Source organism: Rhinolophus hipposideros (genome assembly GCF_964194185.1).
Source record: "Rhinolophus hipposideros genome assembly, chromosome: 2".
NCBI lineage: Eukaryota > Metazoa > Chordata > Mammalia > Chiroptera > Rhinolophidae > Rhinolophus > Rhinolophus hipposideros.
In genome coordinates this window covers 60040314-60062577 of record NC_138048.1, presented here as the reverse complement: position 1 = coordinate 60062577, position 22264 = coordinate 60040314, and the positions used below count along the sequence as shown (strand labels likewise).

At 38.1% G+C, this 22264-nt stretch overlaps 2 protein-coding genes across 2 annotated transcripts in view; both read left to right on the top strand.

The window, feature by feature from the left end:
- Positions 1–1181, top strand: part of LOC308506858 (kininogen-1-like) — a 35972-nt gene extending 34791 nt beyond the window's left edge. The window contains exon 12 of the mRNA XM_081070868.1: positions 35–1181. Within this exon, the coding sequence (XP_080926994.1) occupies positions 35–148 (114 nt within the window). The 3' untranslated portion in view covers positions 149–1181. The remainder of the gene's footprint in view (positions 1–34) is intronic.
- Positions 856–21220, top strand: LOC308510109 (fetuin-B-like; the record flags this gene model as incomplete). The annotated part of the gene is given in 8 exon segments (XM_081079073.1): positions 856–909; positions 1508–1582; positions 1588–1617; positions 4028–4115; positions 6025–6194; positions 6929–7030; positions 19894–19977; positions 20882–21220. Coding segments are annotated over 8 exon segments (942 nt in total).
- Between the last annotated feature and the right edge of the window lie 1044 nt (positions 21221–22264).

The window sequence follows — 22264 nt, the reverse complement described above, 5'->3', positions numbered from 1 at the left end:
ACTTTAGATTAACAGAGTTTTACTATATTTACAGAAGCACCTAAAGCCCTGCGAGTACAAGGGTCGACGTCGGGAGGCAGGGGCAGAGCCAGCACCTGAGAATGAGTCTCCTAATCAGAGGGCAGTATCTCCACGCCCGGCACAATAAGCCCAACAACCTCTGTCAGCAGCCCTGCATGGAAGGACAAGAGGATGGGATAGACTGGAAATAGAGAAGAATGCTATTTTATCACTGCTGCTGGGTGAAATAAAGTTCGATCTTGACATTCTCACACTTGGTTAATTCACACGAGTCTGCTTTCAGCCACAGGCTTCCTGCAGCAAAGTTACAACATTGATCAGAGAGCACACTCTGCCAGGGAGTCTGATAGCCCAACTCTGGAGCACTCTTGCTAACCAGGGCAGGAATCCCATTGGTGGGCCTTCCCTGCCACCAAGCCCTCATCATGGCCGCTAAGTAAAGGGTTAGGGGGCCATGTTTCCACCAGCGATCTAAGGACTCTCTCTCTCTACCTTCCCTTCTTCCTCCTCCTGATTTCCAGTCCAAAGCTAAGAGTCATTTTTGTTGTTTTATCATTGCTTTTTATGATTCAGAGAAGTACCAAAAAAGAGAAAAGAATCTCTTTGTTAAAATGTTTACAGGCTTCTTATCAGAAAATACCTAACCTCAAAAACATTTAAAGAAAATTTAAAATAATCTTTCTGATCCGGATAAAGGAGAAACTAGAAGACCAGTAGAATAAACAGTGATAGAGATTTTGCTCTGTTTTGGTGTGTCCATGTGGATGATGGGGTGGGCAGGCTGTAGGGTTTCCAAGGGCTCTGCCAGTCTGTGCTTCTGACATCACCTCGCGGATGGAGGTGGTGGTCTGCACCGAACGAGGACCTGCTCCAGCACTGGCACAGCATGTATTTCACTTCCCTTCTGAAACCTCTGTCTTACAGACTCTTCCTCTTCTGCAAAAGTGTGCGATGGAGGTGTCAGAAGCACAGATTCCTACTCCAAAACTGGTGTCCCCCTGACCTCCCTACGGTCCCAGGCCCTGAGCTCTTTTGGCTGTACATTTTAGTTCAAAGGAAAATAATTTTTATTTTTGCCCAGAAAAAAGTGATACACATTTAAATTTTTATGAAATAAAACACATTCATCTAATGTCTATTAAAACCATTTACTGTGCTAGACAATTTCCCTTTGGTGTATGATTTAATCCTCAGTCGGAGGTCCCCATGATCCCATTTTGTTTACAATGAGGAAACTGCAGCTCACAGTGTGTGGTCCAGGGTCACACAGTTAATACACGATAGAACAGGCCTTCAAACTCAAGACTTTGAACTCCAGTATACCATGTCTTCATGAGGCGTTAGCAACGTTGTCATTTCCAAAAAAACAACACATCAAGATAATTTACGATTCTGATGATCATTCTCTCAATGCTAAAACACTTATTAAATACCTCATTGTGACTGGCGCTACTCCTGGTACCACTTTCTCTACCCCTTCCCACAGGATGCTCTTGGATCTGTGTACTATCTCACACTAGATGTGTTAGAGACTGACTGCCACGTGCTCAGCAAGAAGGCGTGGAGGACTGTGGGGAGAGGATACTTCACGAATCAGTAAGTGCTTGTGTTCAGGAACTCTAGGGCAGAAATGAGGTCTCTTCTGTCTACAGGATGAAGATTGTTCAATGTGTGCCACCTTTTAAATGTCCTTCTTTATAATCTCTTGGGCATGGTGCCCATGGTGGGTATTCCAATTCTCTTAGGCAAAACAGAGTTTAATCAGAGAAGTTTCTGAGAGTCCCATTGGAGTTAGGACCCCAGAATTGAAATGTTGCTGCCAAATTGTTTCCTTCTTCCTATTTCCAAGACCTTCCTGCAGGTTCCGAGTCTGTGTCTAAATTGTGAGAAAACAAGAGGAGGTGTAGCACTCTGGATGTGTGTTTAATAAAGATTATAGAAGCAATAAAGGGAGAGCTTTTTTATTTTGCTTTATTTTCTTTATTGAACATCGACGTGAAGTTTGAGGCTGGGGAGAGGAGGGCTTACAGTATGGGAACTCTCAGAGGTACCCTGGAAGGACTTCCTGGAATCATAGAACTCAAGGGGCCTCAGAATTGATCCTTTTAAAGATGATCATTGGAGAGACTTGAAAATAATATAGTCAGTTTTCATCGGATTCTCAATTATCCTGTGATTTCCATTAAATTGTTGTGAAACTTTATTATGAGTACAGGATTGTGTTTAGAAGTAAACTATTTTATCAAGATATCTTTTCTAATCATTTAACCAAATTTGTCAAACTGTTCCTATTTGGTTTTAAAGAACAAATAGTCTATTTACCCTGTTGTGAATTATATTTGTTGAAGCGACACTAGCTGCTATAACACATACCCTAAAAAGTGTATACTGGTTCCAACATGATTGAAGTTTATTTCTCACTCATGTAAAGTTCAAAATGGAAATTACTGATCAAGAGGGGGGTTTCCTCCAGAAGTGACTTGGAGACCCGGTTCCTTCCACAACGTGCCTCTGTAGTCTGCCACCTTCAACTCGTAGCTTCTATGATTGCCATACCCATCTGCACCAATCTATAGAAAGACAGAATATGGAGGATAGATTGTACATGGGACATCTTCATGGGCCAGAACTGAAAGTGCTTACAGTCACTTCTGCTCACCTTCGTGTGGCTAGAGCTCAGTTATACACAGTCGCACCTGGTTGGGAAGAAGGCTGGGAAATGGAGTCTACCTGTGTTCCAGGAGAAGGTTGAACTGTCTGATGATCAGCTGGCAGTTTCTCACACTGAAAGCCACTGAAATTGACTTTAAATTTTTCATTATTTAAAAATAAAATGTCCATACAGAAGGCAAGAAGACATATGAAGAAATGCTCAACCTCACTAACCATCAGAGAAATGCAAATAAAAACCACAATGAGATACCACCTCACTCCAGTCAAAATGGCTATTATCAATAAATCAACAAACAACAAATGCTGGCGCGGATGTGGAGAAAAGGGAACGCTAGTGCACTGTTGGTGGGACTGCAGATTAGTGCAGCCACTATGGAAAACAGTATGGAGGTATCTCAGGAATCTGAAAATGGAACTGCCCTATGATCCATTAATTCCACTCCTAGGCATCTACCCGGAGAAATCCAAAACTCCAATTCAAAAATCTGTATGCACTCCTATGTTTATTGCAGCACTTTACACAATAGCCAAGATATGGAAACAACCAAAATGCCCATCGGTAGATGACTGGATTAAGAAGCTGTGGTACATTTATACAATGGAGTATTACGCAGCCATAAAGAAGAAAGAAATCTTATCATTTGCAGCAACATGGATGGATCTAGAGAACATTATGTTAAGTGAAATAAGTCAGAAAGAGAAAGACAAGTACCATATGATCTCACTTATATATGGAATCTAAAGAAAAGACTATGTGAATGAACTAATCAGAGTCAGTTTTGGGGACGCAGAGAAAAAACCGAGAGTGGTTAAATGGGTGTGTGGGAGGGGGTTGGGGATAAGGGGAAAGGTGAAGGGATTTGGAAGCAGCTGGTAACCACAAGATGGCCTCAGGGTTTTTCTTTTGAAAATTAATTTGGGGAAGGTATTCTATAATGTTGTAAAGATTTTGTTGGGTATCCGATGGACATGCGTCCTATTTGGGAGACCACCTCAGGGATACTGTGGATACCTGATCATGGCATTGTACATCAGAAGCTAAACATTAATGAATGCCAACTATAATTTTATATATATAATGTGATGGTTCAGTGTGAGGTCGGAGGGATAGTGGATGGGGGGAGGGGGGTTCACAGTATGAGGGATATAAATGATGAACGTCTAAGTATTACCTTGTTTTGTACACCTGAAACTAATAAATAAATTAATTAATTAAAAAAATAAAATAAAATAAAAATAAAATGTCCAATTTTGTTTGGGAGCTATTTTAAAAAGTCAGAGGTGGAACAAAAAGTTGTTCCACCATGTAATAAAATGTGTTTGTTGGTTTCAGGTTTATGGTCAATGCAAAGCAATAATTTATGTTAATAAGCCAAGAAGAATTCTCTATTCACCTGCTTATAATTGTACTCTTCGCCCAGGTAAGAAAGTACTCTGATTTTGTTTGTTTGAATAAAAGATGGAAAAGAGCATTAATCAGTGTGATGCCCAGAGTGTATAGAGTTTTCCCATTCTTACTTCCTATTCATACCAAGAACAGGTTCCTAATCTATCCAATACTTTCCTGCCCTGTGAAATTCAACTTGCACTGTTCTTCTTCCCACGATTAATCTTCCTAAATCACCTGTAATAGTTTATTATTGAGTACTGCATTAAAGCCTACATTTTCAGTCTGACATAAGTGGCATCATCTCTATACTGGTCCCCAGGCTCCCTTTCTAGCTATCTCTGCCATTACTTCCCTGACTACACCAGCTCCGCATTCATGTAACTGGATGCCTCACTATTTTCTGAACACACATTGCACTTTCCAATCTCTGCGTCTTCCTTGTGCCTTTCTCTCCCCTGAGGATGGCCTCCCCTGATACCCTCTGTCCTTAGAACTCATATCCATTCTTTAAGGACCACCACCAATGCTGCTTCTTCCACAATGTTTTCTATCCACGAAAGGAACACGTGGTCCTGTTTTCATTCCTATAGAACTGTGATCTAACCACTCATGGAGCACAGACCATGCACGGTCTTGATGTGAAGTCTTGTATCTTATTTCATATAGAATATCTCATCCCTTCTTCCTTCCTTCTACAACCCTCCCCCAGTTCCTATCAAGTGTAAGGAGTCCATAATACTGTTGATGAAATTCAGTAAATGGACTGAAAATAAGGCTGAAACTAGTGACAATTCAAATGAATGCACGTGCATTCATTGTGGGTTCTTTGGAAAGCAAGCATCCACGGCATGGGAAAATAAGACGGCTGCTTGCCAAAGCACTGTGTGCATGTGACTCCCCTGGTGGGTCTTGTTCAAGTGCAGATTCTGATTCCATAGGTCTGGGACAGGGCCTGTGAGGCTGCATTTATAACAAGCTGCAGGTCATAACAATACTGCTGGTTTCTTTGAGGGACAAGACAGCAGAGCAAATATTTTATTAGATACAGTGTGAGCGTCCTGGTTTTAAGTCTTATTTAAATAAATTAGAGAACAACAACTAATAAAACAAATCAGGACTCAAATGAAAGTCATAGGTACTGGAGGTATGGGAGGTCAGGAAGTAATACCTGGGGATGGGGCCCCGAGTGACAAGCTGTGCATGTAACTCCACCATAATACATTCCAAAATACCCAAATAAACACACGAATGATCAAAACAATGTGTTTGCTCTGCAAAAACAACTTGCTGATAAGTCCTCTAGCCTGAATTTCACACTCATTTTGGGACTCCCAGTCCGAAATTCTGGCTGTACCTTTAGAGTGATTATTCTATCCAGTTACACAATAATTTGACCAATGTTTGCTTTCTGGCTCACATTTCTAACCAGAGAGAGTGTGTTTCCACCTTTCATATGTCATTCACCCATTCATTCATTAAACCATCATTTACTAAGCACTCACCGTGTATTACACATTATCTCAGGTGTTGGGAGCTAAAAGGTGAATAAGACACGACAATAATAAATTCCCAACCTTTCAAGACACTCAGCTGCTTTACAGAGGCATTGGTGATGGAAGATATTGATCTACTAATTGGGAAAAAAGTTTTTATGTCAATACATGATATGTGTTCTTGAAGAAAATTCCTAGGGTAAATAAATTTGGGTGAGATGAAAAACATCTTGATTTGATTTTTCATAAATTATGAAACTAATATATGTTCATTGAAGAAAACTCACTGCTGACAGCTAAGTTTCGTTCCCATAATGCCTTTTCCACTCCATCCTTGCAGACTATTATCTTCTTTTTCAGTTTTTGCTTCTGTTGCAGTCATGTGATTTATAGGATTCAAAATAACTGGGAAGTTTTATTTGAAACTGCTCTCTTTGACACCAACAGTTTCTCGAAGAAAGATTCACAGTATGTGCCCCGACTGCCCCAGCCCCAGCCCCATTGATTTGTCAGATCCCAGAGTTCTGGAAGCTGCCACTGAGTCTCTTGCAAAATACAACGAGGAGAGCACCTTGAAGCAGTATTCTCTCTTCAGACTCACCAGGGCTTCTAGCCAGGTAAGGCTGAAATGCTCACTTCCACCAACAGTGTGTCTCAGGACTTGCTATCGATTCCTAAACTGAGAGGAGACTATTAAGGCGCTTCTTTTGATTAGAACCCAAGAGAATTTCTTCACTCCCTACTTTAGCAGACTGATGCATATTCAATTATGTTTAGATTTCTGAGTGATTCTATGAGATTTCCACAAGCCTTGTGGGATTTATTTTTACCTCATTGCCCTTAAGGTAATAATAGAAATGGACTCATAGTCTCCTTGGGTCATTCTACTGACGTTCACAATTTACTGCTACATTCTCATATCTGATTGGCCATGGACCATTTAGCAAGTCGATTTCTGCTGCATGTTAGGGCCTGCAGTGGATGTTGAGCTTTATGGGTTAGAGGAAATGGAGGCTCATTTGTATTTAAATTATGTTGCTATCTGTCATATAAAGAAAAACTAATCTAAAAACAAATCTACAGGAGGAAAAATAAGCTCACCCAAGGAAAAGTGTTTAAAGCCCATTCAAATTGTTAACAGAAAAGCGGTATGCTGATTGTGTTTTCTAAACAGCAAAATCATAATACTGGTTTGATCATGGTGGAACTTACAGGAAGGGATAACAGAAAACCTATATTAATGTTGTCTCTGGGTATGTACGGTTCCTGTAAATATAATGCTGCCAAACCCCGGTCATTTCTCCACATGAAGAAGTCTGATTTTTGTTTCTTAACTCTTGTCTCATACCAGTGGGTGTTTGGCCCTTCCTATTTTGTGGAATATCTAATCAGAGAGTTACCATGTACCAAATCCCCAGAGACTGTTTGCATACTGGCGCTCCCTGACTCTCCGGTGAGTATCCCTGAATGTCTTCATAATTTAAGATTTGTGTTTACAAATCATCTATATGTATTGTTGAGCACCAACTATATATGAGGTGCAATGCATGAGACACTTTTCTTCCCCTCAAGGAGCAACTGACTATTTAGAGATTGTGCTGGCCCAGGTGCAATAATATTTGATGGCAAGTGCAATTTTCGTCAGCTATGTTATGTCTTTGCAGAAAAGGATCATAGGAGGCTATAAAATAGAGACAAATCTCAGTGGTTGGTGATGGTCCTACTTTTATCTGAACAAATCCAGTTACATTTGGAATACAACATAGTATTGCATTCCTTGGACCACTCTTTAAGAAGAACAAAGTCAAATAGGATGTCTTTCAAAGACTGCATCCAAGAGGGGGAGGATGCCTTGAAACCATCTGAAATACACCTGGTGGGAATGCCCATTGGCACAATGTGGCACAATGTGTAACATTATTGTGCAAGATACATCAAAAGCCTTTCGTCCCTTATTTACTTATTTATAATAGCTTTTCCCCCTTATTTACTTATTTATAATAATAGCTTTATTAAGATATAATTCACACACCATAAAATTCACCCTTTTAAAGTACACAGTTCAGTGGCTTGTTTAGTATATATGTAGAGTTGTGCTACCACCACCAGTATCTAATTTTAGAATATTGTCATCAGCCCCAAAAGAAACCCCATACTCATTAGTAGTCATCCACCTTGTCCCCTCAACCAAGCCACTGGAAACTGCTAATCTACTTGCCATCTCCATGACTTTGCCTTTTTCTGAACATCTCATATAATGGAATCATACTGTATGTGAGCTTTTGAGTCTGTTTTTCACTTAGCATAATGTTTTCAAGATTTATCCATGTTGTAGCATGTGTCAGTGCTTCATTTCTTTTAATGGCAGAATAATATTTCATTGCACGGCTATACCATGTGTTGTTTATTCATCAGTTAATGGATATTTGGGTTACTTCCTCATTTGAGCTATTATGAATAATGCTGCTATGAACATTTATGTACAAATTTTTATGTGCACATATATTTTCATTTCTCTTGGATATATACCTTTGAGTGGTATGCTGGGTCATATGAGAACTCTGTTTAACCTTTTGACTAACTGTCAAACTCTTTTCCAAATGACTGTACTATTATAATCCCATCAAAAACATATGAAGGTTTCAATTTCTCCAGATATTTGGCAATATTATTATTGTCTTTTTTATTATAGCCATCTTACTGGGTATAAAGTGGTATCTAATTTTGCTTATTATTTGAACTGTCCCATGGCTAATGATGTTGAGTGTCTTTTAATGTGCTTATTGGCCATTTGAATATATTCTTTGGAGAAATATCTAGTAAAATCCTTTGCCCATTTTAAAATTGGACGATTTATCTCTTTATTGTTGAATTGTAAACGTTCTTTACATATTCTGGATACAATCTTCTTATCAGATATATGATTTTTCTTCCATTCTCTGTGTTTTCTATTCATCTTCTTGATGATGTTCTTTGAAGTACGTTTTTAATTTTGCTGAAGTTTTATTTGTATTTTTTCTTTTGTTGAATGTGCTTTTGGTGTAATATCTAAAAAACCTATGCCTAATCCAAGATCACTAAAATTTACACATACTTCCTCTAAAAGTTTATAGTTTTAGGTCTTATGTTTAGATCTATGACCCATTTTGACTTAATTTTTGTACATGATGTGAGAGGTAGGAGGCTCAACTTCTTTCTTTTGCATGTGGATATCCAGGTGTCTCAGCACTATTTGTTGAAAAGACGATTTTTTTCCCTGATTTAATTGTCTTGGCATACTTCGTGAAGATCAGTTGACCATAAACATAGGGTTCATTTCTGTACTCTCAATTTTATTCCATTGATCTATATAGCATGTCTTTTACCAGTACCACACTATCTTGAATACTGTAACTTTTTAGTAAGTTTTGAAATTGGGAAGTGTGAGTCTTCCTATTTTGTCCTTATTCAGTGTTTTTTTGGGTGTTCTGGATCCCTTGCATTTTCAGTATAATTTTAGAATCAGCTTGTTAGTTTCTATTTTAAAAAGGCAGTTGGAAATTTGATAGGGATTGAATTGATTTGGCATAGCAATTGTCATCTTAACAATCTTCAGTCTTCCAATCCATGAATATAGGATGTCTTTCCATTTTGTTTAGAACTTATTTAATTTCTTCAACAATGTTTTGTAGTTTTCAGTGTACAAGATTTTCACTTATTTATATGCCTAAATATTTTATTCTCTTTGATGTTAATTTAATGTATTTGCCCTCTTAATTTTATTTTTGATTGTTCATTGCAAGTATATGGAAATACCATTGATTTTTTTCATATTGACCAGGTATCCTGAAAACTTCTGAATTCACTTATTAGTACTATAATTTTCCAGTAGATTCCTTAGGATTTTCTATGTACAAGATCATGCCATCTGCAAATAGAGATACTTTTACTTCTTCCTTTCCAGTCAGCATACCTTTAATTTTTTCTTTTTTCTTGCCAAATTTCCTTGGCTAGAACTTCCAGAACAATGTTGAATAGAGTGGGGGAGAGCAGATATCTTTATCTTATTCCTGATTTTAGGGGGAAAGCATTCAGTATTTCATAAGTTACTATGATACTAACTGTAGGTTTTTCATAGGCGCCCTTTATCAAGTTGAGAGAGTTCCCTTCTATTGTTCGTTTGTTGAATGTTTTTATCAAGCAGCAGTGTTGGATTTAGTCAAATGCTTTTTCTGTGTTAATGAGATAATCATGTCATTTTTTTGTCCTTTAATCTATTAGAATTATATATAACAATAATTGATTTTGTATGTTAAAATAACGTTGCACTTTGGAGATAAATCCCAGTTGATCATGGTGTATAATACTTTTTATGTGTTGCTGATTTCTGTTTGCCAGTATTTTTACAAGATTTTTCATTTATATTCAAAAAGATATTGATCCATAGTTTTCTTGTATTGTCTCTGCCTCATTATCACATGAATTTAATATTGGCTTCATAGAATGATTTGGAAAATTTCCCCTTCTCTTCTACTTTATTTTGGAAGAGTTTGGGAGGGAGTTGGTGTTTATCTTTTTTAAATGTTTGGTAGACTTCACCAATAAAGTCATCTGGGCCTGGGATTTTCTTTGTGGGAAGTTTTTTTGATTAATAATTTAATCTCTTGTTATAGATCTATTCATGTTTTCTATTTGGTCTTGAATAAGTTTTGGTAATGTTGTCTTCCTAGGACTTCATCCATTTCATCAAATTTATCTAATTTGCTGGCATACAGTTGTTCATAATATTCCCTTTTTATTTCTGAAAGATTGAAAGTGATGGTCCCTCTTTAATTCCAATTTTAGGTATTTGAGTCATGTTTTTCTTGGTCAGTCTAGCTAAAGCTTTATCAATTTTATTGATTTCTCAAGGAATCAACTGTCAGTTTTGGTCATTTTCTTTTTTATCATCTAGTTTATTTATTTCCTTTCTCTTCTTTATTTTTACCTTTCTTTTTCTTGTTTAGGGCTTAGTTTCCTCTTCTGTTTCTAGTTTTCTAAGATGAAGTTTAGGTTATTGATTTGTAATTTTTTTCATTTAACGTAACATTTACATCGACATATTACCCTCCAAGCAATGCTTTCTTTAGCTGCATCTCACAAGTTGTACATATTGTGTTTCTGTACCCATTCAGTTCAAAGTGTTTTCCTACTTTCCTTGTGGTATCTTTTTTGACCAATTGGTTATTTAGGAGTATGTTATTTAATTTCTACATATTCCCTAATATGTGAAATTCACTAAATTTCTTCTGTTATTCATTTCTAAAATCATTTTATTGTGGTTGGAGAATGTACTTTAAATTATCTCAGTTCTTAAATTTACTGAAGCTTGTTTTATGGCTTAACATAAGGTATATAATGGAGAAATTTTCATGTACACTTGCGAAGAATGTGTATTCTGCTGTTCGGTGAAGCATTCAGTAATTGTCAGGTTTGACGGTTTATAGTGTTGTTCAAGACTTCTATTTCTTTGTTAATGTTCTTTGTTATTGTTATATTTATTATTGAAGTGAGATTTCCAACTACTATTGTTGAATTGTCTACGTCTCCCTTCTGTCAGTCTTTGCATATGTATGTGTGTGTGTGTGTGTGTGTGTGTGTGTGTGTGTGTGTGTGTGTATATATATATATATATATATATAAAACACAGTTGTGTTTTCCTAACAAATTTACACTTTTGTCATTATGAAATGTTTTTCCTTATCTCTAGTAACAATTTTTGTCTTAAAGTCAATTTTGTCTAACATTTGTTTAACATTTGTCTAACATTTTATCTGACAAATTATGTCTAACAAATTTGTCTAACATTTGTCTTTGGTTGCTGTTTACATTGTAAATTTTTCCCATCTTTTTACTTTCAACCTATATATATCTTTGAATATAAGGAGTATCTCTCAAAAGGTTTTTGTAACCAGTCAATTGAATACTCTCAATTTTCTCAAGGAATAATTGGGAAAACATCTTCACCCTATTCTGTGGAAGTCTCTTTTCACTTGCCAAGTACATCTTGGGCAGATCCTATATCTTTCTCATTATTTTTTCTAAGAGAAATAATTTCACTTAGGTAATAAGGTTCACTTACAGGTATGAAAAAATCTGTTCAGTCAACTCTTACTCAAAACTTCTATTTCATATTGCATACAAATGTTTTTCCCAAGCCTGACCTAGAGCTTAAGACCTAAAGTGAGAGGTCTGTTCTTTCATTCTTTCTCTCCCTCTTGCAACCATTTGCTGAATTCTGGATCTTCCAAGTTCCAAGAAGGATGAGAGAATTAGAGGAAAGAGTATAAAGTCTTTTTACATAACTGAACTTGCAGTTGTAGTTTTCTCTCGGTCTACACTGGCTCTCTATGAGAGAGGCTCCCGTGTTGGTTGTCTTAGGTGGTACAGGAGTGAGTTCATCCAGAGGTCTTTCCCTAGTAGGATGATGTATTCTCTAGCAGACTCCTTGGAACCACCCCTTCTCAGATTCAGCCCCACAGATTTTTATTATTAAATGTCCCATATCTGGAAGTCCCTTGGGTGGGCCCTTTCAAAAGAGTACTACTTATGACATTTCCTTGTCCCATGGAACTCTCACATTTTTACTATGCCAAACAGTGGAAATGGGCTTTCCTTTGATGCCTTTTCCCCTTACCCTCTCATAGAAGGATGCTTTTTCCAAGATCCTGCTCTTAGAATGCTCTGAGAAGCAGATCTCAATCTCCATAGTTCATGTGTCCCTAAACTTTAGGGTTCACATGTTAAGAATGCCCTCAAACTCTCTTTGTGGTCCAGTCGAGTTTTAGCACCATGTAAGCTGTGAATTAAGGTAGCTCAGTAAATTTTAGCCAGAGTGAGAGTCGCCGGACTCTACGTGGTACAGATAACTGCAGTCTCTCCAGAATGTTCTCTAGAGCCCTTTCCCTATGTGATTTGGTGACAAAGAGGAGAAGGGAAAGGCTGAAGCACCATTCCCCTAAAACTTCCTACATTAATGGATTTTTCACTCTTTGAGGATTTTCTAATATTCTCTTCATATAGCCTGGAGATGGGTGATAGAGCAATATTAAGGCATTCTCTTTACATATTTTAGTAAATTCTATGTGAATACTGTATTCTTAAAATTCTTTAGAAGTTGAGGCAACCTTTTATTATAAAATTTTATTTACACTTGAAAATGTGCATACCCTATGACTCTAAAATTTCTCTTCCAGGAATTTACCCTAGGAATTAATAAGGAATATATAAAAATATATAGCTTCAATGTTTAAACAAAACCGATGAGATTCAATCAAGTGTTTAACAAAAGAGAACTTGTTAAACAGCACAGAAAAATATGAGATAGCCATTATAAAAATTGTAGAAGACTGGAGAATAGAGAATAATGGTGGCGTGAGGTGAGCCTCTGTAACGCTCCCCTGGAATTTACAACGAATCAGACAACAATAACTCCACAAAGGACTCCTTGCACAGCAGACAGGCAAGACGAAGAGGCCGACTACTGAATTCACCTCCAGGTGGGTGAATCGCGCGAGCGGGGGAGGAGGGAGAGGAGAAGTGCGGAGAGGAGCCGCGCGGGCGCAGGACACAGACCTAGCTCAGTGCTCGGAGCCCGCTGCGCCCGGATCTTCCGCAGCTGCGGGAGAGGGAAGGACTCGGACTGCTAGGGCTCCGCTTACGGCCCACAGGGCTGAGGGGGCAGCATACAAAACCGCTGAACCCAACGCTCGCTCACGGCAGACCTCGGAGCAAAGACTGAGGGAAGAGGGCTGAAATCGGTGGTTTAAGCCCTCACTGCCAAGCAGAGAACGGAAGCCTTAGGCACGGAGACTAGCCGCCCCCTCCCTACCCTCCCAGAGCTCGCCCCGCCCCCACCTGCCCGGTGCTAGAAGCGATAAAGTAGCAGTGTCGGATCAAAGGACAGAATATTTGCTGCTCTGAGAACTGTGGACCGCAGACACAGATTCACAGCTCAACTAGTTCCGGCAAAGGGGAGGGAGCTGTGGAAGCAGGACTGGCTGTGGTGGTGGTCGCCACCATTGCTCTGGGCCACCTCTCACAACTCACCCCGCCCCTGGCCCCACCTATCTGGGCGGATCCCTGCAGGAGTAAACAGAAGTGCTGAAACAAACGGGCTCTGAATCTGGTGCAGAAAGAGCTTTGGAACTCCAAAAGCTCTTCGCATACCTATCAACCTGTTGCAGAAGACACTCCTGTAGATGTCTAGGAAGAGAAATAGTAAATCAGTGATTGCCATGAATAACCAAGGCAACAAGATAGCTCAGAAAGAAAGTGAAAAGTCTCCAGAAAAGGAACTTAGAGATATGGACCTTTGTGATTTAAATGACAGAGAATTCAAGATCGCAATTCTGAAAAAACTGAACGAGATGCAAGAAAACACAGAAAGGCAGTTTAATGAACTCAGAAACACAATCAAAGAACACCATGAGCATTTTACAAAAGAGATTGAAATCTTGAAAAAGAACCAAATAGAATTTCTGGAGATTAAGAACTCAATAGAAGAAATTAACAATAAAATATCCAGCTTAGGTAGTAGAGTTGACCAGATGGAGGAAAGAATCAGTGACATCGAAGATAGGAACCTGGAATTTACACAGAGGGAAGAAGAAAGAGACTTGAGACTTAAAAGAAATGAAAGAACTCTATAAGAACTTTCTGACTCCATCAGAAAGAGCAATATAAGAATAATGGGCATACCAGAAGGAGAAGAAAGAGGGAAGGGAACAGAGAATATATTCAAACAAATCGTCGATGAGAACTTCCCAAACTTGTGGACAGAACTGGATCCTCGAAACCAAGAAGCAAATAGAACACCTAATTACCTCAATCCCAACAGGCCTTCACCAAGGCACATTGTATTGAAGCTGTCTAAAATCAATGACAAAGAAAGAATCCTCAAGGCAGCCAGGGAAAAGAAGACGGTAACTTACAAAGGAAAGCCCATTAGATTATCATCAGATTTTTCAGCAGAAACTCTACAAGCTAGGAGGGAATGGAACCAAATATTCAAACTATTGAAAGAGAGAAATCATGAGCCAAGAATAATATATCCAGCAAAGATCTCCTTTAGATATGAAGGAGGAATAAAGACCTTTCCAGACATCCAGAAGCTGAGGGAATTTTCTAATACACGACCTGCACTACAAGAAATACTAAAGGAGGCTATTAGACTACCATCAACAGGGACAACTTGTGGCAACCGAAACATAAAAAGGGGGAGCGTAAAGGCCTGAACTGGAATATGGGAATAGAGAAAGTAAGCATACTGAAGAAACTGGAATACTCTAAATATCAAACTTTCTTTTACATAAACTCAAGGGTAACCACTCAAAAAACATCCAAATCTGAAATATATACTGTAATAAAAGAAGAAACAGAGGGAAACATCATAGAATACCACCACACAGAAATAACAGACAACAACAAAAAGGCAAAGAAACAATGGAGACACAGCCTTACCAGAAAACTAAAGACAGAATGACAGGAAATCCTCACATATCAATAATCACCCTAAATGTAAATGGACTGAACTCACCAATAAAGAGACACAGAGTAGCAGATTGGATCAAAAAACTAAACCCAACCATATGCTGCCTACAAGAGACACATCTCAGCTACAAGGACAAGCATAGACTCAAAGTGAAAGGGTGGAAATTGACACTCCAAGCAAATGGTACCCAGAGAAAATCAGGCGTAGCCATAATGATTTCCAATGAAACAGACTTCAGGGTGAAAAAGATAACAAGAGACAAAGATGGACATTTCATAATGGTAAAGGGGACTATACAACAAGAAGACATAACAGTCATCAATATTTCTGCCCCCAATCAGGGAGCACCGAAATATACCAAGCAACTACTAACAGAACTAAAGGGAGAAATTGACCAAAACACAATTATACTAGGGGACTTAAATACATCATTGACAGCTATGGATAGATCATCCAAACAGAAGATAAATAACGAAATCGCAGCCCTAAATGACACATTAGATGAATTGGACATAATTGACATATATAGAGCACTTCATCCTAAAACATCAGACTATACATTCTTTTCTAGTGTACATGGAACATTCTCAAGGATAGACCATATATTGGGACACAAAATCAGCCTCAGCAAATTTAAGAAGATTGAAATCATACCAAGCATATTCTCTGATCACAAAGCTTTGAAATTGGATATCAACTGCAAAAAGAAAGCAGGAAAAAACACAAATACATGGAGATTAAACAACATACTTTTAAAGAACGACTGGGTCAAAGAAGAAATTAGAGGAGAACTCAAAAGATACATAGAAACAAATGACAATGAAAATACATCCTACCAAAATTTTTGGGATGCCGCGAAAGCAGTTTTAAGAGGGAAATTTATATCATTACAGGCCTATCTCAAGAAACAAGAAAAATCCCAAATAAATAATCTCATGTTACACCTTAAAAAACTAGAAAAAGAAGAACAAGCGAAACCCAAGGTCAGCAGAAGAAAGGAAATAACAAAAATCAGAGCAGAACTAAATGAAATAGAGAACAAAAAGACAATAGAAAAAATTAATGTGACAAAAAGCTGGTTCTTTGAAAAGATTAACAAAATCGACAAACCCTTGGCTAGACTCACTAAGATAAAAAGAGAGAAGACACTAATTAACAAAATCAGAAATGAAAAAGGGGAAGTTAGCACGGACACCACAGAAATACAAAGGATTATCCAAGAATACTATGAAGGACTATATGCCACCAAATTTAATAACTTAGAAGAAATGGACAAGTTCTTAGAAACATATAGCCTTCCAAGGCTGAATCATGAAGAACTGGAAAATCTTAACAGGCCGATCACCAGTAAGGAAATTGAATCAGTCATCAAAAACCTTCCCAAAATCAAAAGTCCTGGACCAGATGGCTTCACCAGTGAATTCTACCAAACCTTCAAAGAGGATCTAATACCAATCCTGCTCAAACTCTTCCAAAAAATTGAAGAAGAGTCAGTACTCCCTAACTCATTTTATGAGGCCAACATTACCCTGATACCAAAACCTGGTAAGGACAACACAAAAAAAGAAAACTACAGACCTATATCTCTGATGAATACAGATGCTAAAATCCTAAACAAAATTCTAGCAAATCGAATACAACAATGCATTAAAAAGATTATTCATCACGACCAAGTGGGGTTCATCCCCGGGGCACAAGGATGGTTCAACATCCGCAAATCCATCAATGTGATACATCACATAAACAAAATAAAGGACAAAAATCATATGATTCTATCAATTGATGCAGAAAAAGCATTTGATAAGATACAACATCCATTTATGATTAAAACACTTACTAAAATTGGTATAGAAGGAAAATACCTCAACATAATAAAGGCCATATACGACAAGCCCTCAGCTAATCTCATAATTAATGGTGAAAAGCTGAAGCCCTTTGCTCTACGTTCAGGAACACGACAAGGTTGTCCCCTATCACCTCTGCTTTTCAACATAGTGTTGGAAGTCCTCGCCAGAGCTATCAGGCAAGAGAAAGAAATAAAAGGCATCCAAATTGGGAATGAAGAAGTTAAATTGTCACTCTTTGCAGATGACATGATGCTATATATAGAAAACCCTAAAGACTCCACCAAAAAGATATTAGAAACAATCAATGAATACAGTAAAGTTGCTGGCTACAAAATCAACGTACAAAAGTCCATTGCTTTCCTACATACCAACAATGAAATCTCAGAAAAAGAGATAGAAAAAACAATTCCTTTTGCAATTGCAGCAAAAAGAATAAAATACCTAGGAATAAACTTAACCAAGGATGTGAAGGATTTATATGCTGAAAACTATAAGACATTTTTGAAAGAAATTGAAGAAGACACAAAGAAATGGAAAGACATTCCGTGCTCATGGATTGGAAGAATCAACATAGTTAAAATGGCCATATTACCCAAAGCCATATACAGATTTAATGCAATCCCCATTAAACTCCCAATGGCATTTTTTAAAGAAATAGAACAAAAAATCATCAGATTTGTTTGGAACCACAAAAGACCCCGAATAGCCAAAGCAATATTAAAAAAAAAGAACAATACTGGAGGTATCACACTCCCTGATTTTTCCTTGTACTACAGGGCTACAATAATCAAAACAGCTTGGTATTGGCGGAAAAACAGACACATAGACCAATGGAATAGAATTGAGAACCCAGAAATAAAACCACATAAATATGGACAGATAATTTTTGACAAAGAAGCTAAAAACATACAATGGAGGAAAGAGAGCCTCTTCAATAAATGGTGCTGGCAGAATTGGATAGCTACGTGCAAAAGAATGAAACTGGACTGCTATCTGTCACCATGTACCAAAATTAATTCAAAATGGATCAAAGACTTAAGCATAAGACCTGACACAATAAACTGCATTGAAGAAAACATAGGTACTAAACTTATGGACCTTGGGTTCAAAGAGCATTTTTTGAATTTGACTCCAAAGGCAATGGAAGTAAAAACTAAAATACACAAATGGGATTATATGAAACTGAAAAGCTTCTGCACAGCAAAAGAAACTATTGACAAAATAATGAGGCAACCAACTGAATGGGAGAAGATTTTCGCAAACAGTTCCTCTGATAAGGGGCTAATATCCAAAATATACAAGGAACTCATGAAACTCAACAACAAAAAAACAAACAACCCAATTGAAAAATGGACAGAGGACCTGAAGAGACATTTCTCCAAAGAGGATATACAAATGGCAAATAGACATATGAAAAAATGCTCAATATCGCTAATCATCAGAGAAATGCAAATGAAAACCACAATGAGATATCACCTCACCCCAGTCAGAATGGCTTTCATCAACAAAACAAATAGTAACAAGTGTTGGAGAGGCTGTGGAGAAAAAGGAACTCTCATACACTGTTGGTGGGAATGCAGACTGGTGCAGCCGCTATGGAAGGCAGTGTGGAGGTTCCTCAAGAAATTACGAATAGAATTACCATATGACCCAGCAATTGCTCTCCTGGGTATCTACCCCAAAAATATAAAAGCATTTCTCTATAGAGACACGTGTACGCCAATGTTCATTGCAGCTTTGTTTACGGTGGCCAAGACATGGAAACAACCAAAATGTCCTTCGATAGATGAATGGATAAAGAAGTTGTGGTACATATACACAATGGAATACTATTCGGCGTTAAGGAAAGATGATATAGGAGCATTTGTGACAACATGGATGGATCTCGAGAGAATAATGCTAAGTGAAATAAGTCAGACAGAAAAAGCAGAGAACCCTATGATTTCACTGATATGTGGTATATAAACCAAAAAGAACAAGACAAACAAATGAGAAACAAAAACTCATAGACACAGACAATAATTTAGTGGTTACCATAGGGTAAGGGGGTGGGGGGTGGGTGATGAGGGTAAAGGGTATCAAATATATGGTGATGGAAGGAGAACTGACTCTGGGTGGTGAACACACAATGGGATTTATAGACGATGTAATACAGAATTGTACACCTGAAATCTATGTAAATTTACTAACAATTGTCACCCCAATAAAATTAATTAAAAAAAAAATTGTAGAAGACTATTTTGTGCCACAAAAGGATTTTCACACTATATTGTTAAGTGACAAAAGAGACTTATAAAATAATATATAGTATGATCCTATTTTTCTAGAAGAAAAAAATATATATGCATAGGAAAAAAGAAGAGGAGTAAAGAAATCAAATTATAGCTTCAATGTTTAAATATAAACATTTTGCAAGAAATGTTTGGCAAGAAACAGGTATCGTTCATGCAATTACAGGTCTTTTTATTTTCTTTCTGTATGTCCATGTTCTAAATAACTATCACATTTGTAGTAAGAAAACAGAATTATTTTTAAATAAAGAGAAGTTGAAGGAGCTAAGAGTGGTTTTGTCTGAGAATAGTAAACTCAGACGGAATGTACATAAAGGCCTACTGCTACATGACAGTTGCAAACAAGATTTCTCATCAACCTAAGGGTAAAGGTAAGGCCAAGAGCTCGACGTTCTATAGACATGGATTTCTGCTCAGAATTCTCTAATAGAGTTTGTTCCTCAAGAAGTCCCGAGTTTCCCATCATTGGAGGCAAGTAAGCCTTGTTTAGTGATTATTTACAGAAATAATCTAGAGAGAATTGGCTCAGAGCCTGCCTACTGCATGGTAGTAGATTAAAACTGTTTGGCTGTGTGTCTACATAGGCAGAAAGCAAGTCGATTTCCACTTATGATCACTGATAATTGTAATACTTAAACAACATGTATTTTCTCTTTTTTTGTTTTAGCCTGTTGGTATTTGCAAAGGTTCTCTGAGTAAAAGAGGATTAGAAAAGTTTGTCTCCGTGTCTTGTAACTTCTTTGAATCACAGGTATTTTTCAATCTCATTGTCTTCTATCTACCTTTCAGCTGTTCCCTACCCAACCCTCTCCTTTTAATTTCCTAAGATCCATGATCACCACTTTACTCAAACTGCCCTGAGATCACAGCCACAGGATAGTTGGTTAAAGACCTGTCACTCGTTGTTTTAGTCCCAATGTGGTCCTGAAGAATATGTAATATCCTGAAGAAACAGGGACCTACTAGTTTGGATGTCTCAGGCCTCTGAGATTAAATTAAGTCTTCCAAAGACCCTTACACTGATCCATAGGGAGAAGTTGTTTCCATGAAAATATTCAGTCCCTTTCCAGAAGTATTTATTGAGCACTTACTATAAGGCAGCCTGGTATAGCTGAAAGGGTGGTTGAGACTGGCCACCTGGGTTCCAGTCCTGCTCTGATACTTGCAAGCTGTGTGACCATGGGCAAGTTTTTACCTTTGAATTGTGGTTGCCTCTTCTATGAATGGGAGTGCAATGCCTACCTCATTTATATCCCTGTGAGAAATAAGTGAGGAGACCTGAATATAGGGAGCTATTATTTGGCTTCAAGAAATATTCAATAAAAGGTAGCTGCTACTGCCACTTCTAGGAGCAGGGAGACAGCTCACTGGACTTTGAATAAGCCATTAAAACTCTTTGGACCATTGTTCAGTGATGAATTTGTGAGATTTGCAGTAAAGGTTCTACCAGTCTTAATACTCCCCGGACCTCATCTGTAGTGCTTTATAACCCTTACCTAGAGGCCCATCCTTTTATCTTGTCTCTCTTTGAAACATCCCATTATAAAAGCACAGAACACCTTCGACTGGTACCAGTTATGGCAGGGATTTCCCTGGGGGATAGTCTTCTATTGAAAGTATTCTTATTTCATACTTCCACCCCTGTTGCTACCCAGGAACTTGTGAGCACCTTCACGGTGAAAGAGCCACAGCAGAAAAACACAGCCCTCACTGACTCATCCTCCGATGTGGCGCCAAAAGGATCTGTCCAACACCTCCCTGACTTGGAGGATGAGCAGCCCGAAGATTCCAAGGGCAAAGGCCCTGTGGAGGCCTTCCCTGTGCAGCTGGATCTAACCACGAATCCCCAGGGAGAAACCCTGGATGTCTCCTTTCTCTTCCTGGGCCCTATGAAGGAGCAGCTGGTTGTCTTGCCTTTCCCCAAGGAAGAACAACGCTCTGCCGAGTGCCCAGGACCAGCCAAGATGGCCGACCCTCTTGTTCTCCCACCATGAGAACTACATAGAGCAAATCATGGGGATATGGTGCCCTCAAGAAGTGGTGGAGGTGGGAGTCAGAGAGTTTGATTGTAGAGAGTGGCTAATAAAGTGTGTCTTTTTGACTCTTCTTGGTCTCCTCATATTGTCTAGAAGTGGAAATGAGACCAAACCCTCCACTTGTATACTGGGCTGCACGCTTCCTAAATTATCTGAGGTCTCATTCCATGTCTAGATGCCGCTGATGTCTTCCAACTCTCCTTTGTAATGGTTACTAACTTTGAGATAAGCGTCTCTGATGTAGGGCCTGCCATCTTTAGGCATGACCTCCTCTTTCTGGGCAAGAGCGTATTATGATTCTTTTGATCAAAAGAAGATGAAAATTGAAGGATTCCAAAAGACAGGGATTCATCACAGAGTTTCACTCTCCCTTTATTCCATAATTATTTCAGCACCAAGTATTGGTCAGATGTTGTCTGCACAGCCTTGAACTGAAGATGTATTTTTTTTCTTACCTGTCTGAATAGTCTCCAGGCCCAGAACTTGATAAATTCACTTTACAAATTTGACAAATTTACTTAGCAATAGGGGTCGACGGAAGAGACCATTGCCTGTGGCCTGTGTTTGAGCCTGGGAAAAAACAGACATTGTTCCAAGTTGGGATGCCTTCTGGCTACTTTAATAGTTTTGCTCAGAGAACAAATGAAGAGCCCAGGTGACATTCATTCTCAATTTTTCAGTTAAAAACCAAATATACCTGGATATAACCAATATGTAATATTATATCAGTGATATGTATATTATGGACACATACATATATGCACACAACTATTTGTTTTATATAAATGTGTGTGTGTGTATATATATATGTGTGTGTGTATATATATGTGTGTATGTATATGTATATAAATACGTACTGCATATATGACAGGTGTTACGGGCTGAATAATGACCCCAAAATGCATATACTGAAGTCTTAACCCCCAGGACCTCAGAAGGTGACTGCATTTGCATGGGATATTTAAAGAGGTAAGTAAGTAAAATGAAGTCATTAGGGTGGGC